This window comes from Vicia villosa, linkage group LG1 (assembly GCF_029867415.1).
Source record: "Vicia villosa cultivar HV-30 ecotype Madison, WI linkage group LG1, Vvil1.0, whole genome shotgun sequence".
Classification (NCBI taxonomy): Eukaryota; Viridiplantae; Streptophyta; class Magnoliopsida; order Fabales; family Fabaceae; genus Vicia; species Vicia villosa.
The window spans coordinates 94,142,810-94,161,705 of record NC_081180.1 but is presented as its reverse complement, the minus strand read 5'-3'; the positions used below and the strand labels follow the sequence as shown (position 1 = coordinate 94,161,705).

Sequence of the window (18,896 nt, the reverse complement as noted above, 5' to 3'; positions counted from 1 at the left end):
CCGGACCGGCCGGTTGGACCGGTCGAACTGGGAACCGGCCAGGTAACCGGTCTGGTTCAATAGTCGGATCGGGTATGCCATCAAACCGGTGGGAACCGGTGAAAACCGGAAAACCGACGGTTTAATTGGTTTTTTTTTTTTAACTTTTTTTTTTAATTTTTTTTTTAAACTTTTTTTTTTAACATTTCTTTTAAACTTTTTTTTAAATATATTTAGTAGTGTATTACTTAAATAGTATTCTCACATAGTTTTTTTCGTTAGTGGCAAATTAAAAACTTTATTGTCTATTTGTTATCTTTGCTAATAAATTTTCTTAAATAGCATAAACATATTGAATTTTATTTGATTTTCTTTTTAGGAGGATCCTATTTTGAATTAAATTTGGTACATATTGGAGTTATTTTGTTATAAACTATTCAATTAGATTATGTTGTAATTAGACTTTGTTTAGATTATGTTATAATTAGACTTTCTTTGCAATTAGACTTTGGTACCTTTGTTTAAAATTTGAATTTAAGTTATGAAATTGTGAATATATGATATGATATTTTTTAAAAATTTAAAAGCTAGTTATATTTTTTTAGAGACTGAATCATCCGGTTCGACCAGTTTTATACCTATATAATGACAGGTCTATTCAACCGAGTTATCCGGTTTAATCCGGTTTAGTGGTGTGGTTCGATCAGTGACCCAGTGGTTCGACCGATAAACCAGTGACCCAGTACCCTCACCGGTTCGATGACCGGTCCGGTTTTAAAAACACTGACCCAGAATCATTCAAGACATTGTAACAAACAAAAATATGCAATCAAAGCATGTAAATGATGCGTGAATTAGTGAAATCGAAGTTTAAAAAAAATGCAAACCGTAGGGGTTTTGTGAGCGTGTTCTTGATGCTTCAAGACTTGGCGAGGATCTGAACACGTTCAGTGATGCTCCAGGAATATGTTTGGATCTTCAAAACTCCTTGAATCGATCCCAAACACCAAGAACGAATTTAATTTTTTCTTGAATTTGTGAGCTCGGATTAGGGTTCTTGAGGCAGTGAAAACATGTGAAATGCATTTGAATAAGTTCACTACTTATAATAGTGTGAATTAGGTTAATAAAATTGAACAAAATCCACTTGAATCTTGGATTGCAAGTTATAAAAATTTGATTCATGAAATCTTTCAAAAACTAGCCAAATTTTGTTCCACTCATATCTATTCCAATTTGCACGAATTTCCTTTATTTATGGGGCATTGATGATGATTGGATTTGGTTATAAGTGAATCCCCAATCATATCTTTGATTTTTCTCCTTGATTTCCATGGTTTTCATTACTTTTTAAATGAATAAAAATTCATATAAAATTAAATAAATCATATAATTTCGTGGCAATTGAATTTTGAATCTTGGATATCATGAGGATGAAGATTGGATCTTGAAAACTTGGGCTCATTTGTAAAGAAATCCATTTTGAAGCCTTTTTGTTTCACATTTTTCTCTCAAAATTGTCCAACTTTGATAAGGCATATCTCTCTCAATTTTTAAGATATGGAATAGTTATAGGACTTTTTGGAAAGCCCAATATGTCTTCTACATGCCACTTTGGAACATTTTTTTCATTTGGAGATTTTATCGTGATGATATGGGCTTTGACAAAAAACTGCTTTTGGTTGACTTTCAAAAATGACCTATAATATTTTGATCCATATCTCTCAAATAAAGCATATTTAGCCTTGGCATGTGAGAGACAAATTTGTAGAGAATTAAATTTCCTTCAAGATAGGCTTTGGATGGAGAATTTATGATGTTCCATGTGAAAGTTATGGCTGGTCAAAATTTAGTTGACTTTTAAGTCAAAAACCCTAATTTATAAACTTTGAGTTTTGTTGATTTCCGAACTTTCCTTGATGAATCATGATCAATCCTTGATCAAATGATGAATGGTACTTAAAAATGAGGATATTGACCAAAAATCAGGAATTTTGACTGTACTTTGACCATAGTTGACTTTTAGGTCAAACTAGTCGACTGTTGACTATCTGAGCAATTGACTGAGCAATCATGGGACTTGGGGCTTGCATTTTGTCACAGGGATAGTTTGGAACATCATAAGTCATATGAAACCCTTTGGAGGCCTTTATTCATCAATTTCCTTCAGAGAATGCAAATCCCTAATTCAGGAAGTCCTTGATTAGGAGAGTATGCCTTAACTTAACCTTTGAGTCTTGCACCTATACATGAGCTTTGCAGATGAAATGAGATGGGAAAATTTTGGGGTATGACACTCAGCATGAGATATAGCATTTAACAATATGGTTCTTGCTTTATGATGATTTTTGAAATCTTTCTTTTGAGCATCACTCATAGCTTGTCTACTGGTTTTGACTCCACTAGTTTCTGGATGTTTGTAACCATCCAACACCAAGTCCCATAGGTCACCATCTTGACATAGAAAGTAGCTCTCTAGCCTATCTTTCCAATATTCAAAATTTTTACCATCAAATATTGGTGGTCTGTTGTATCCATTGAAACTATTACTACCATTGTTGTTTTGTTCATTAGGAGGTGGTATTGCAGCTGCCATTTGCGTGTTTTTCTCCTGAACCTTTTGTCTAACATTGTTAAGTTCTTGCACCTAGAACCAAGGCGCTCTGATGCCAATTGAAGGAGCGAAAAATACTTAGAAAGGGGGGGATTGAATAAGGGTTGTTTCTTTTTGGCGGATAAAAATAATGAACACAATTATTTTTATCCTGGTTCGTTTGAACTCAAACTACCTCCAGTCCACCCTCACAGGTGATTTACCTCTACTGAGGATTTAATCCACTAATCAAAAATGATTATAATGGTTCTCCACTTAGATCAACCTCTAAGTCTTCTTGAGTCTACAGATCACAACTTGATCACTCAAGGAATTTTGGTTTACAAAGTTATAATCAAATACAAGAGATTAAAGTTGCTTATAATAAAGCTGTAATAATCAAGTGATTTTTCTCTTAAGCTTAAGTTCTAAATCTCACTAAGTATACAAAAGTATGTGAGCTTGAATATGAAGATTGCTTCTTTGTTCTTGAGCTTTTAGCGTGAGAAAGGTTCAGAGTCAGATGATGAGAATGTGAAAAATGAACGTAGGCTTTCTAACATTTTTCTTTGCTCACATCTTCCTTTTATAGGCATGAGAATATGACCATTGAACAGTTCTGCATTTAATGCTTTGCGTGTACAGTACAATGTTGCATTTAATGTTTCACACTTTTGTCAACTACCTCGAGCCTTGCAATAACTGCTACTTCTGACTTTGCTTTTTGTAGCCACATTTCTAATGTTCCTTTTGTCAGACACACAGACTAGTCTATTTAGTCTTTTCATCATTTGCTTTCTTCTGGACTCAGACTTTATGTATAGCTTTGATCATCAGAGTTTCTAGCGTTGAGTGCATATCAGAACTTCAGCGCTTCAGCCTTTGGAAGTTCTTCAGAGCGTGATACCTTTAGAGCTTCAGAACTTGCTTCTGCTTTTTATGATCTGATGAGGCCATCCAGAACATCTGGGTCAGAGCATCTGAAGGATGAAATGTTGCATACTCTTTTATACTTTTCCTGAAATGGAAAACGTAATATATTAGAGTACCACATTGTCTTATACAAAATTCATATCTAATGTTATCCTCAAAACTAGAGAATATGATCAGAACATTTCATGTTCTAACAGAATTACAGCTCAGGAAAAAACCACCATATGGCAAGAGCATGACTATCTATACAAAAATCACATTTTGAACAATCTCGATGATGATCCGTATGATTGTTATAATAACTGTAAGACTGCTAAACAGGTATAGGAAGCTCTGTAGAAGAAATGTGATACTGAAGAAGTAGGTGCAAAGAAATATGATGTCATATGCTACTTGAACTATAAGATTGTGGATGAAAGGTCTATGGAAGCTCAAAGCCAATAATTTCAAAAAAAACTGCTCATGGAATCATAACTGAAGGTATGCCCCTTGATGAACAATTTCAAATTTTTATTATAATTGACAAACTGCCCCCGGGTTGGAGAGACTTCAAAAATTTGCTTCGACATAAAACTAAAGAATTTTCAATTGAGAGTCTGATTACTCGCCTCTGAATTGAAGAGGAATCTCAAAGACAAGATCTGAGGATGAAATCTTAGTTGTTGCAAACAACAAAAAGAAACCTGGTGCAGTTTGAAGCATACATGTAAACCATTAAATAATAAGAACCGTAATGTTGTGAACCAAATTAAGAATGAGAATCCCTCTAGGACCCCATCTGCTTCGATTCCTAGACATAAACCACCCCCCTAAGAAATGATGCTCTGGAATTCATCTATTATAATTGTGAAAAGTCGGTTCATGTGGCTAAGAGATGTAAGAGCAGGCCTAAACCTGCGGTTGGGTCTAATGCACAGGTTAACCTGATTGATGAGCAATTCATTGTTATGATCACCAAAGTCAACATGGTTGGTGGAACTGATGGTTGGTGGATAGACATTGGCGCATCCCATCATGTCAACTATGATCGTGCTATGTTCAAGACATACATGAATGCTGCAGATAAGAAAGTCATGTTGGGAGATGCTCACACCACTAATGTTTTTGGGATTAGAGACGTGGAGCTAAAATTTACCTCTAGAAAGACTTTGATCCTAAAGGATGTCATGCGCGTTCCTGAAATTAGGAAGAATCTTGTTTCTGGTTTTATTTTAAATAAGGCAGGGTTTACTTAAATTATAGGGGCAAATTTGTACACCATCACTAAGAATGGCACTTTTGCTGGGAAAGGGTACGCCACTGATGGCATGTTTACGTTGAATGTTTATTTGAATAAAATTTCTCCTTCTGTTTACTTTATGTGTGATTTTAATATTTGGCATGCTAGACTTTGCACATCTGCAAGCAACTTAGGCCTAATCCCTAAATTAAATGTCAATGATTCAAATGAATATGAATATTATAGTCAATCTAAAATAACTAAGAATTCACATAAATAAATTATTAAAGAATCTGATCCCCTAGATCTTATACATTCTGATATATGTGAATTAGATGGAACTTTAACTAGAAACAATAAACGTTATTTTATCACTTTTATTGATGATTGTTCTGATTATACTTATGTATACTTAATGAAGAATAAAAGTGAAATGCTTGACATGCTTAAGATATATGTAATTGAAATTAAGAATCAACTTAGTAAGAAGATTAAGAGACTTCATAGTGATAGGGGACTTGAATACGATTTTGGATTATATAGTGATTTTTATAAATAAAAAACATGGAATTGTACATGAAACAGATGCTCCATATTCTCCTAGAATGAATGGTAAAGCAGAAATAAAGAATAAGACTCTTATTGAACTTGTTCTTACAATTATGATGAATTATGGTTTTACAACTCAATATTGGGGGGAATTTTATTGACTGTTTGCTATGTCCTTAATAGAGTTCCCAAGTGAAAAAGCAAGATATCTCCTTATGAGATATGAAATAAAAGACAACCAAACTTGTCTTATTTGAGAACTTGAGGTTGTTTGGGTTATGTCAGAATTACGAATCCGAAACGAGTTAAACTCGCTAGTAGAGCATATGAATGTGTATTCATTAGGTATGTATCAAACAGTAAGGCATATAGGTTTTATGACCTAAATGCAAAAGTGATCATAGAATCAAAAGATGTCGAATTCTATGAAGACGAATTTCCTTTCAAATCGAGAAATAGTGGGGGCACTGAATTGAGTCACATTTCTTTGATAAGAAGCATAGAAAACAACGACAATGTAGAAATAGAACTTTGATGAAGTAAAAGAGTAAGAGTTGCTAAAGATAATGGACCCAATTATGCAGCTTATAATGTAGAAGAAGATCCAATAAATCTTCAAGAAGCCTTGTCATTTATGGATGCAAATTTAAGGCAAGAAGCTATTAATGATTAGATAGAATCTCTAGAATCTAACAAGAACTGGAACTTAGTAGACTTGCCTCTTGGTTGCAAATCAATTGGTTGTAAATGAGTTTTGAAAAAGAAACTAAAACCTGATGGAACTATTGAAAAATACAAGGCTCGCCTTGTAGCCAAGGGTTTTAGACAAAGAGAAAATATAGATTTCTTCGACACCTTCTCTCCACTCTCTATAATTACATCCATTGGGGTGCTTTTTCAATAGATGATATTTATAACTTAATAGTACTACATATGGATATAAAAAAAACTTTTTAAAAATGGTGACTTAGTAGAAGAAATCTATATGGAACAACTAGAAGGGTTTCTGATCCATGGACAAAAAAAAAGGTTTGTAAGTTACACAAATTTTTGTATGGACTAAAGCAAGCTCCTAAGCAATGACATGAAAAGTTTGATAACTTAATGATATGGAATGGGTACAAAGTGAATGAAAGTGACAAATGTGTTTATTACAAATATTAGAATCACATATGTACTATCATATGTCTCTATGTAGACGATCTACTCATATTTGAATCAAACATTTAGACCATTAATGGTATGAAATCATTATTGTGCAACAACTTTGATATGAAAGATCTTAGAGAAACAAGTTTGATCCTTGGTATCAAGATCACGAGATCTGAACAAGAAATTTCTTTAGATCGATCACACTTTGTGGCGATTGTACTGTTCAGAAACAAAGTCCATTCCCTCAATGCAAAACAATAAGCAAAGCAATACCAAATATAAACCAATCAAACAAACTCTCCAAAAGTAAACATCACCCCAACAGTTTGGAACAACACACGATTTCAAATAACAACATAAACATGAAGAAGTAAGATACATAATCAATGAAGAACTAAAGAAAAAGTGACGGATGTCGATACTAAAAGATGAAATGAGGCCAGAGTTTGGTGTTTCTATGTGAGTGTGAGTTATGTATGTGGCAGATCCGGCATTGTTTGGTTACTTATGCAATCGACTAGATTGATCCTAGGACGTATGTGTATAGTTTTTGTTTTAGGTTTTCTCAATACTAAGTTTTTTGATGGTACTAGTAAACTTAAAGATAATATAAAGACTATTTATCAAAGTAAAAGGCAAAGAATGTAACTTCGAGTGGAATGTAAATGGAATACAAAAATGACTTTAATGCAAGTAAATTGACATTGAAATAAAAGATGGTGTTTCATACGTACATATTCTCAAAAAGGCAAAATACTCTTTTTAGTCCCTTATGTTAACCTCGGGGTTCATTTTGGTCCCTTAACTTCAAAAAGTGTCATATTGGTCCCTTAACTCTTAAAAAAGTGTCATTTTAGTCCTTTTTGTCATATTAGCGACTGATTTAGCGACCGATTTTTGAGTTTTTTTGTCGCTAATGTGACAAAAAGGACTAAAATGACACATTTTGAAGAGTTAAGGGACCAATATGACACTTTTTGAAGTTAAGGGACCAAAATGAACCCCGAGGTTAACATAAGGGACTAAAAAAAGTATTTTGCCTCTCAAAAACTATTTTCTCAACAACACTTAGATACTTTGAGTGATTTTGAGTTTGGTACAACATTAAACTCACATAAATCTAATGTTAAGATCCCTATTTATACCATTTCGACAGTAACGGTAATGAACGGTCACTTCTCTAGAGGATGACACGTTCTCGTCTACATGTGTTTCGCCTTTCAAAAGTCTCCACGTGTCCTTTTAATAAACAGATAAGGCTAAAATACAGGTATCAACCTTATTTCAAATTCTCTTCGTCGAACTTATATTCGAATTATCCAAAAATCTTCTAAGTCCATAATTTCGCCAATAGGACCATCCTTTCGCTAGATTGTCCCCCTTTTTGCCAAGTCTAAGTCAAACTCATTCCAAATTTTTGTCGAAGTCAGCTTATTTACCTCAAATATTTTCTTAAGTTCTATTAGGACATCTCACATCTCCTTCTCCTTGAGCTTCAAAGTTTCGCAATTACAGCCGACACATAGATAATAGAAAATTTAGATGCACTATTTTATACAATTGATTGCATTCTCCTCTAAATTTTCTTAGTTTTGATTAATTTTTTGTTGGGATTTTGATGTAATTGGGTTGGAGTACATCTTGTACTTCTATTAATAAAATATTGTTTATAAAAAAATCATTAATTACTATTATAAATTATATATAAGGATGATTATTTTTTATACTACTGCTGCAATTTACAATTTAAATAAAATAAGTTATTTTAGAAAAAGAGTTGTGTTATTTATAGGAACCATTTTAATATTAGAAAAGAGTCTCATATTATATGATACCATCTGATTAAATTCTATATAAATTTCAGCTAATGAAAAATATGTATTAAAATGTGTAAGAGAGATGAGAGATCCATAACTTTCTAATGCTGGTGTTAAACTGTGTTCTAGTACTGCTTGGTCAAATTGTGAAAATTGGCAAGGCGGAGGTGTTCTTAATTCAAGAGTCCAAACTGGAAAATGTTGATTCAGGCATCATTAATAGCCTATGGCCTAAGGAAAAGGTGGGGTGGTCATTCTCTGGGTCCATGGGAGCCTCAGGGGGCATGATAACCATGTGGAAGGTTGACGTGTGTGAGGTTTTATTTTCTTTCAAAGGAGACGGATTTCTTGGGATCAAGGTTGTGTGGAAGGGGAGGAATTACTTCATCCTGAATGTTTATTCTCCCTGTTCGTTGCGGCTTAAGAGGAAGCTTTGGAAGGACCTTCTCGACTGCAAGCTGACATATAGAGGTGGGGAGTGGTGCCTGGGAGGAGATTTCAACGCTGTATCTAATGTTAGGGAGAGACATGGGCATGGTTCCAGAAGCAGAGCTTCAGAGATGAGGGAATTTAATTTATTCATTTCCGAGTCTAAGTTAATTGATGTGCAGTGTAAAGGAAAGCGTTTTAGTTGGTTTAGCGGGGATGGCAAGTCCATGAGCAGAATTGACTGGTTTTTGATTTCAGAGTGGGGCATCATTGGTCAGTTTATTGATAACCGCGAAATTTCCGACCACTGTCCAATTTGGTTGATTTCCAGTTTTGCTGACTGGGGCCCTAAGCCGTTCAGGATCAATGATAGCTGGTTTGAAGATAAGTCTTTTTTGCCGTTTGTTGAGAGGGAGTGGGGAAAGATGGAGATAGAGGGCAGGGGAGATTTTGTGATGAAAGAGAAGATGAAAATTCTGAAATCTTGTATCAGGGCTTGGAGTAAGGAACATTTCTGCTATTTAGATCTTGACATAGGAGAGGGGGTTCAGAAGATTAACTTTGCTGATGATTTGTTAGCTGTTTGTGGGGAGGACGTGCCGATCGAAGTCGTATCCAAAAGAAGCGCTGAGATCAGTAATTTGTGGAGGAACTTGTGCTTGAAAGAGAACCTTTTAAGGCAGAAGAGTAGGTTGAAATAGGACAATTATGGTGACCTGAACAGTAAGTTCTTTCACAGTGTCATGAAGGAGAGGTTCTTGAGGAATCACATTAGTCACTTAGTGGTGGGGGATCGCATGGTGGATTCTGTTAGGGACATGAAGGAGGAGACAAGGAATTTCTTTTCAACTTTGTACGAGGAACCAAATAACGATCGTCCTATTCTTTCTGGGATTCAATTCAGTGCTCTTCCCGCTTCTGACGCCGACTCTCTAGAATTACCGTTTAATGAGATGGAGATCAAGGAGGCAGTATGGGATTGTGAGGGATCAAAAAGCCCTGGTCCGGACGGATTGAACTTTAATTTTATTAAGAGATGCTGGAACTTTTTGAAGGAAGATTTCTTTAGATTATTCAGGGATTTTTTTCAGATATAGAGTGCTCTCTAAGGCTATTACGTCTTCCTTTCTCACCCTTATTCCGAAGAGAGAAAACCCGTTGGGCCTCGACGATTATAGACCTATTTGTCTTGTAGGATGTATCTACAAGGTTGTGGCGAAACTTTTAGCCTCGAGACTGAGAAAAGGTTATCGGTTCCATTGTTTCGGAGAATCAGAGTGCTTTTATCCCCGGAAGACAGATGCTTGACGGAATCCTTATTGCAAATGAGATAGTGGACCTTGCGAAGAAATCAAAGAGGAGCTGTTTTCTGTTTAAGGTGGACTTCGAGAAGGCATACGATTCCGTTAGTTGGAACTACCTTTCATACGTGATGAAAAGTATGGGTTTTGGTGACCGGTGGATGAGGTGGATGAAGGCAACAGTGTTTTCAAGTTGGATGTCTATCCTGGTGAATGGTAGCGCTACAGACGAGTTCAAGGTTGGCCGCGGTTTACTTCAGGGAGACCCATTGTCTCCTTTTCTGTTTGTTTTGGCCTCTGAGGGTTTAACTAGGTCATGAAGAAAGCTTCTTGCGAAGGTGTTTTCAGTGGATTTAAGGTGGGTGGGGATTGTGAGGTGGAGTTAATTCAGTTTGCAGATGATACGCTAATGGTGGGTACTGCCGCTTGGAATAACATTTGGGCAACAAAGGCTATTCTTCGTGCTTTTGAGGCAGCCTCGGGTCTTAGGGTGAATTATGAAAAGTGTAGGCTAATCGGGATCAACGTGGGGGATCATTTTGTCGCTGCCGCTGGCTGTTTTCTTTCGTGCAGGATCGATAAGTATCCTTTTATCTTTCTAGGAATTCCGATAGGTTGTAATCCCAGCATCTGTTCTACTTGGGCTCCTTTGGTTTCGAAGATGAAAGCTAAACTTTCAAACTGGAAGAATAGGACTTTAAGCATGGGGGCAGAATCACTTTGTTAAAATCTGTTTTGTCGAGTCTGGCTATTTTTCAGTTCTCCTTCTATCTGGCCCCTGCGCAGATCTGTAAGGAATTTCAGAGAATTCAGTCGAGTTTTCTGTGGGGAGAGAAGGATTTTAAGCGGAAGATCCATTGGGTTTCGTGGAAGTCGGTTTGTAGGCCTATGGAACAAGGTGGTTTAGGAATAAAAAACATAGGTGTTTTTAACAAATCTCTGCTGTTAAAATGGTGCTGGAGAATTCTTTTAGGAGGCAATGCGTTATGGTTGAAAGTTTTGGAAGCGAAGTACGGTAATTTGGCTCGGTGCTTAATCGAAGAAGGAGGTGGGAGGAATAATCGGTTTAAGTCAAAGTGGTGGAAAGACATTACGAATTTGGACGGAGGTAACACGAGTAAAGTCCTATCAGGTAACATTCGATACAACCTAGGGAGAGGGAACTTAATTCTATTATAGGAATCCTTATGGCTAGGCGATTCTGTTTTAAAGGAGGTTTATCCGGTGTTATATGAGGGCAGCACGAAGAAGGGGGCTAAGGTGTTCGGCATGGGTGCTTGGGAGGATGATATTTGGCGATGGGACGGTTTAGGGATTCAGCCGGTTTTGGCTCATCAGCATTTAATTTCTTTTCAGTCTCTGTTTGTTCAGTTAGGGACAGCAGCTCCGGTTCGGGATGTGGAGGACAGAGTGCGTTGGAGACTCAACAGGGATGAGGTATATACGACCAAAGGAGGGTATGATTGCGTGCTTGAACAACAAGAAGCAGTGGTTATTGATGCTAATTTCTCGAAGGCTTTAAAGACTCTTTGGTCTTCTGCAGTTCCCTTCAGCATCAAGGTTTTTATATGGCGTTGCTTTTTGAATAGACTTCCTACGATTGACCAACTAGCTCGAAGAGGTTTGATTTTTTCTAATACTGTTTCGAACTGTGTTCTCTGTTTTGGTGTTGCTGAATCTGTAGCACATGTCCTATTCATATGTCCGGTTTCTAAACTAGTTTGGAAAAACATTGCTAATTGGATCGGAGTTGATTCGGTTTTCAGAGGCAATGTTTGGGAAGATTTTCTGTTTTGGAGTGAGCATGGGAGAAAATCAAAAGTTAAAAGAAGGAAGGAAAACATCTTTTGGACGGCGGTGACAAGAGGTTTATGGTTAAAGAGGAATGAAATCATTTTCGATAACGGGGCTTGCAATGTCAATGATATCACATGGAACATTAAGATTAATGTGTAGAGATGGTTATCCATTGGCGAAATTACTCACTCCAAGTGTAACTTCTACGACTTTTATAAGAATCCTTTGGATTTTTTAGTGTAGATTTCAGTTGGTGTGTAATTTTCCGTTTCGAGCTTATTTAGCTCGTCTTTTGTAAGCGGGTTAGAGTACCCCTAGTACTCTTTTTTTATAAATCCTTGCTTATAAAAAAAAAAAAAAAGTACTGCTCAAGTTGGTTGGTGCTTCTGGGCAAACTAAAGTCTACTAGTACGTGTTACTTAGAAGTACTCTATATGTATGGCTGTTAACCTCATTCCTCGATCTCTCCGCATCATAGAGAATGGTTGCTGTTGAACGTTACGTAAAGAAAGTACAAAGGACATGCTAAATTGCCAAATGCAATAAATGAGATGAGATCATTACAACTTTGTTCTCACTCACCTCTGACCAGCTTCAAAGTCGTCGGATGCAAACAAAACATTTTAATAGTGTTTTCTGGGATTTTTTTACCCATATGTCACAAAAATGAAACAAATATACTAATATGTTACAAATTGAAAAAATAAAATTTTAATATGTCATCTTTTGAAGTAGGGGTTCGGCCAATAATTGGTTCACAATAGTTGGTTGAACACATGTATACATTTTTTCTACGTAAGGATCGGCCAACGGTTGATTGAATTTCATAGTTTTTTTTTCGTTTTCAAATTTGCATGAATTAATTTTTAATGTTTTTGATTTATTAATTAAATATTTTAATCATTAATTTAATTTAATGTAATATTTAATTCAAGTATTCAACATAATTAAGAGAACACAACCAACAAGATAAACAACATCGGAAGAATATCTACGTTATTTTTCACAGGTTTTTAAGAACGTTATACTACATTAAGATTAGACACTGTAACTTGCCTATCAATTCTCTTGATTTTTTCACCGTCCAAAATGTCTCCTTCTAACCAGCAGATCAAATATTTCTGAAATTGCTCAAAAGTTAACATATTCCAAAGTTTGATCTTCATCTAAGTTTTGTTGACAAAAAAATAGTAAAGAATCTCTCTTGATAAGTGAAAACGTTGGAAGGTGATTGAAGACATTTTTAAGAATGACCAAAGAATTTCAGTGGTAACTGATATGAGTATCAAAAAATCATGGACAATCTTTTTTATATTAAATATTTATTTTTATTAAATAATTAAAATATATATTAAATAATTAATTATTTAATAAATTAAAAAATATATATTTATAATATGAGAAGGAGGAAATAATAAATATGAAAAAGTTAGTGTTAGATTCACTTTTATTTCTTTACGATGAAATGGCACACAAAAAATAAGCATAATGTCGGTGTCATACTCCATTTCTTTATGAGAGGTAATGGCAAGATTTTTAAAAATACACAATCTAACTTATTCTTTTTTTTTTAAGTTAAAATTTATATAAAATCTACATAATTTAATTAGTTATATAGTAAATTTCAACAAACAAAAAATGAAGTATTAATTATGTTAATTCAAGAATGTCTTTTGAACAATGATATTTAGGCAACACAACACAAGAAAGCACGACAGCACATGGCAACAAAAAGTTACTAATTACACATTCTCAAAAAAGGAAGAAACAATACTAGTAGTGGGATCCCAATGGGAGTAGTAACCAACTTTTCATTACATTATACTCCATAAATTTCATATTATTTGTCATAATTAATCATTTTACATAAATTAAAAAATAGTAATAAATAAAAGAAAGAATAACGATTTTATCAAATTATTTTGATTAATTATTAGTATATTTAAATTAACATTAATGTTAAGTGAGAAAACAATAAATTAAAAGTATTTATTAGAGGTTAAAAGATTAAATATAAAATTATATTAACAGTCTAAAATGACAAGTATTTTGAAATAATTTTTTTATTTTAAATGTGTCACTTATTTTAAAATGGAGAGAGTATCATATATCACTGTTCTTTGTATTTTGATGAGAAAAAAAAAATGAATGTTTACCTATATTTGTCACTAAAGAGAAGATAAATTTTAAGTATGTGCTAATCTTCTTTGGAGAAATTTTCTAGTAATAAGAGTATTGTTAGGAAGTGTACCAAATAAAAAAAAAGTATTGTTAGGAAGTTCTATGCTAATTGAATTGTTTATATCTTTAGCTCTAAAATAGTAAGTAAAGGTTTCCTTTCTTTGCTTTTTTTCATGATTAATAATCAATTACAAAGTTTTTTTTTTGTTGATAAAAACACAAAAGTTTTAATCTAAATAATTATGTAACTTAATTTTTTTAATAAGTGTAATTTTTATTTTTATTTTATATATAATAGAACGATGGGAGTATGTAATAGCTATTTGCATTTTGGTTTTAATCTAAAATTTATATAAATATTACTACATTTATATAAAATATACATAATTAAATAGAAACGAAAAATAAAAAATAATGAATACGATCAATCTTTGTTTATATTATTCATTTAATAGTAGATATCTCCGGAACTATAAAGCAACTACAATTTTGTCTAATCATTAGAATTCGGTAGGATTATAGTGTTACAAGCTGTGTATGTAATATTGAGGCTTAATTTACAATAATATCCTTGACGTTCCTACACCCTCCACTCCAGTTACTTATCCACAATAATCTCCACAATATGAGTCTTACTCAACAATCTCCACCTTCGCGAATATCAAACTCTTATGAAGACTCCCTGCAAGATGATCACATCCTGAAAACTAGAAAGCTACACTTTCTGCTTAACACTAAAAAATTTGTAACAGGTTTAAGCAATGTATGAACTTGTCATTGATGACTGACTTGGTCAACATATCAGTTGTGTTCTTTGTAGTATGAACTTTTTCAAGCAATATATCTACAAATGCAAGTAACTTTTTAATCTAGTAAAACCTCACATCAATATGATTGGTCCTAGAATGACACACCTAATTTTTTTTCCAAATAAATGACACTTTGGCTATCACGATGCAACAGAAATCCACTTTGCTCAACACCCAATTCTCTCACAAATCCTGTAAGTCGTAAGGCTTCTTTGGCATCTTCACTTTATGTCAAGAACTCTGCTTTAGTTATCGACATGACAATTGTAGACCGAACCGATGATTTTTAACAAATATGTCTTCCTACTAAAGTAAATACATACTTTGTTGTAGGCCTTATATCGTCCATATCACCAACATAGTCTAAACAACATATCACACAACTGAAAGATCACAATGTTCACTGCTACATGATACCGTAATTCGTTGTACCCTTCAAGTACCTTAAAAACCACTTGACTACTTACCAATGACGTTTTTGTATTTGGACATAAACTTATAAAGTTGACTTACAACTTATGCAAAATCTAGTCTAGTGCAGACCATAACATTCATTAAAAAATCAACAACACTGACAGAGAAACCTTTGAGAGTTTAGAGCGATTCTCCAATGGAGTACTCACAACTTTCGAATTACTTATGTCAAACTTGTCTAACACCTTTTCGACATAGTTTTTCTAGTTGAGCCATAATTTTCTAGCACTCGCATCTAGGGGTGTAGGTGGGCTAATTTGGGTTGGGTTTGACTAAACCCAATACTCAATCCACATAGGAAACTTCGGTTTTTGTGAGGTAAAATAACCACACATAACACCAATGGACCGGTTTGGACAAACCCACTAAATTTCAGATTAAGTTGGGTTTAGTAGTGGGTTGCCTAAATAGTTTTTTTGTTTTATTACTTTTCAATGACTAAATGACGAGTCATCATATTTTTCATAAAAATTACTAAACATTTTCATCTTCTTAAAAAAATTAAATAACTTATTTTTACTATTTTTTAGCATCATAAAATAATATATGATAACATCAACTAATAAAAATTACGATAAAATACTAGCAACAAATTAAAGTTGCATGACATAAAACAGTATTAACATCAAAGTAACTAAAGAGAAAAACATCCAAAATTAGTTAAAATCAAGGTTCACTAAAATATTAAGGGTTAAATGCAATTCACCCCCTCTGCCATTAGGGTGTGTTTCAAATTTGCCCCCCTGTACCTTTTTTTTTTAAGAAGACACCCTTATAAAAGTGTAAAGCCAGTTTCACCACACCCTTTTACTACTAATGCTGACTGGGCTTTGACTGATTGGCTTACGTGGCAAAGGAATAATTGCTGACCGTGTCATCTTCTTAAAAATAAATAGAATTCTAGGGTTTTCCTTCTCCCCCAAACTGAATAATTGCTCGTACCATTCAATTCCATCCTCGTACCATACCCTGTGCTTACCCTGTTCTTCCTCGTCCATTCAATTCATTCCTCGCGGACTCATGGCTGGATGCAGTTCACGCGCGAGCACAGATGGTTCAGTATCATCGCATGATTTGCCCATATGTGGGTGTGGTACAACGATGAAGTTGTGGAGAGCCAACACAGTGCAAAACCCCAACCGAAAATTTTGGAAATGTCGAAGCGCTGGGGTGAGTATGTTTATCTCAGCATCTAATTTTGATTTTTCTATATGCTAACTCAGGTTGCAAATCATTTTGTGTAGACTGAGAATAGCTGTGAACTATTTCTATGGGATGATGAAATTGTTGAATTCAACAAAGGAGAAACTGTCATTTCACCATGTTGTAAGAAGTATGATATACTACAAATGAAACTGGAATCAATGTCAAACAAATTGGATAAAGTGAAGATGAAGGTTGAAGTTCAGAAAAGGAAAAATATGCAGCTTAAGATAGCACTTGTCTTGTGTTGTTTGATTCTTGGTTTTATTTACAATTTCATGTAATTTGTCTAATTTAGTTTGGGTTGAATGATGTAATTTTCGATGATGTGTAATATACTTGGAAACATGTTTTTAATGGAAGGAGTTTGATGATTTTGTCTAAAATTTGGAAAGAGTTTGCTGATTTTGTTAACAGTTTAATTTGGTTCAATTTGCTGAGGAACATGTATTGAGAAACACTACTGCATAATTGAGAAATAACCAAAAGCACAAATGTGCATAAATCAAAATCATATATAAATAACACTAATTCATACTTGATTCATTACCAATAGCACAAATGTGCATAATTCAGTTAATACAAAAAGCACAAATATGCATAATTCAGAAAACCACTTAAGCACCAAATGTGCATAACTCAGAAAACCACTTAAAGCACAAATGTGCATAATTCAGTCAATACAAAAAGCACCAAAGTGCATAATTCAGAAAACCATCAAAAGCACAAATGTGCATAACTAGTTTATTACAAAAAGCACCAGTGCAACAGACATAGTAACCTAGTAACACCAAATTACAAGTCATTGATAGACTTCTTTTTTGGGGTCTTCTTCAAATTCTTCTTAGGAGTAGTCTTCACCTTCCTTTGTGATGCATTGTTATCTTCTTCTTCTGTCAAGCATAATGGCTGTTCTGATGCAGACCCAGGACCTATGTAAGGTTTTGGTTTTTTAAACCAATTTTCCTTAATTCTCTCACTGACCCTCTTTCTCACTGGTTTCACCTGAGCCTTTACTTTGTTTTTGGCACTGACTTCAGCTGGAGTTGGTTTGGCTTTACTTGTCTTCACTTCACTTGGTTTGAATTTACTGATTTTGACTTCTCTTGGCTTGCCTTCACTTGGATTGCCCTGATCTCTTGCATTGCCTTCACTTGTGTTGACCTCACTTTTCTTGACCTCGTTTGGATTGACCTCATTTGTTTTGACCTCATTGACTTCATTTGTGTTGACTGCACTAGCACTTTGAGTGTCTGCACTTGCATTAGTAGCAGTTTTCAATTGTCCTTTTTTCTGCAACATAATTACATTATCAGTATATAATTTAAAGTAAAAAGCAATATCAATATCCATTAATGACATACCTTTCTTTTCAAGGCACTTGGATCTTGCACCTTGCTCTTGCATGACTTAATATTATGCCCAATCTTGTCACATTTAGTGCACCTGTAAGACACACCAGGTAGCCTCCTCCTAGCACCTTCCTCTCCAGTCTCCCTAATCCTCAATTTCCTTGGTCTACCAAGACCCTTTTTGAAGTCAGGAGGCAAGAGATCCTCACTTTCAACCATAGGCTACATGTCTTATCCATTTATAGGACTAATAGGAAAACCATAGCATAAAGCATATTTTTCCCTGCTATAACATTCATGAATAAACATTTCTGGATTTTGCTGTCTAAAGCCTAGGGCAACAACAACATGCCTACAGGGAATACCAACTAGCTGCCAAAAATTACATGAGCATGACCTTTTAGCTATGTCAACTATAAATTCTTGGCTGTTATAAGAATGTGTGACTTGAAATTTTTCCCCTATTGCCCAAGTTGGTAACCACTGCCCACTCATAGCTACCTCAGCATCTAATCTCCTCCTAGGGATTGGCATGATTTTGTGTGGCCATTTATCAAGTTTCAAAGTAGATTGGCTACACCTATTCATTAGATATTTCCTAATCCACTCACACATTGTCAATATGGGTTTATCTCTAGCACATAAGATTGTTTCATTAAAGGACACAGAGATATTATTCATCAAAATATCACACCTAGGATAAAAGCTAAAAGCATGCTTACACCAAGATTTAGTAGGCACTCCTATTAGCCGTGTCCAAGCTTGTGGATCTACTGCCTTTAATGCAGTCATCTTCTGCAAGAATGCTTGATGGTATGTTGCCTTGGCTGCTCCCATCATTAGATCTCTTATAAGTGCTCCTCCACCAAACTTTTTCTTGAAATTTGCATACAAATGCCTCAAGCAAAGTCTGTGCTCAATTCTCTCAAACATTTCTTCAAATACTGCCACAAAACCCTACAACAATGATAAATAACACATAATTAGTTTAAAAACAAAACTAAAAGTATATAATTAAATGTTGGAGACAATACATTTTGCTGGTCTAAGATAAATACATATATATTCTCTATTCCAATATCTTCCATTAACAGCTGTATAAACCACT

General features: G+C 34.5%; 1 protein-coding gene across 1 annotated transcript; it reads left to right on the top strand.

Annotated features, from left to right (window-relative positions):
* Positions 1-16,253: 16,253 nt before the first annotated feature.
* On the top strand, positions 16,254-16,720 carry LOC131649468 (uncharacterized). The gene is made up of 2 exons (XM_058919231.1): positions 16,254-16,403; positions 16,478-16,720. Exons 1-2 carry the CDS (start codon positions 16,254-16,256, stop codon positions 16,718-16,720), a joined length of 393 nt encoding a protein of 130 aa, XP_058775214.1.
* The last annotated feature ends 2,176 nt before the right edge of the window (positions 16,721-18,896 follow it).

Excerpts from the sequence above, each read along its gene's own strand:
- LOC131649468 (XM_058919231.1), top strand. The coding sequence starts at position 16,254 with ATGGCTGGATGCAGTTCACGCGCGAGCACAGATGGTTCAGTATCATCG. Across the intron at positions 16,404-16,477 it reads GGAAATGTCGAAGCGCTGGG|ACTGAGAATAGCTGTGAACT; the intron begins GTGAGTATGTTT and ends CATTTTGTGTAG.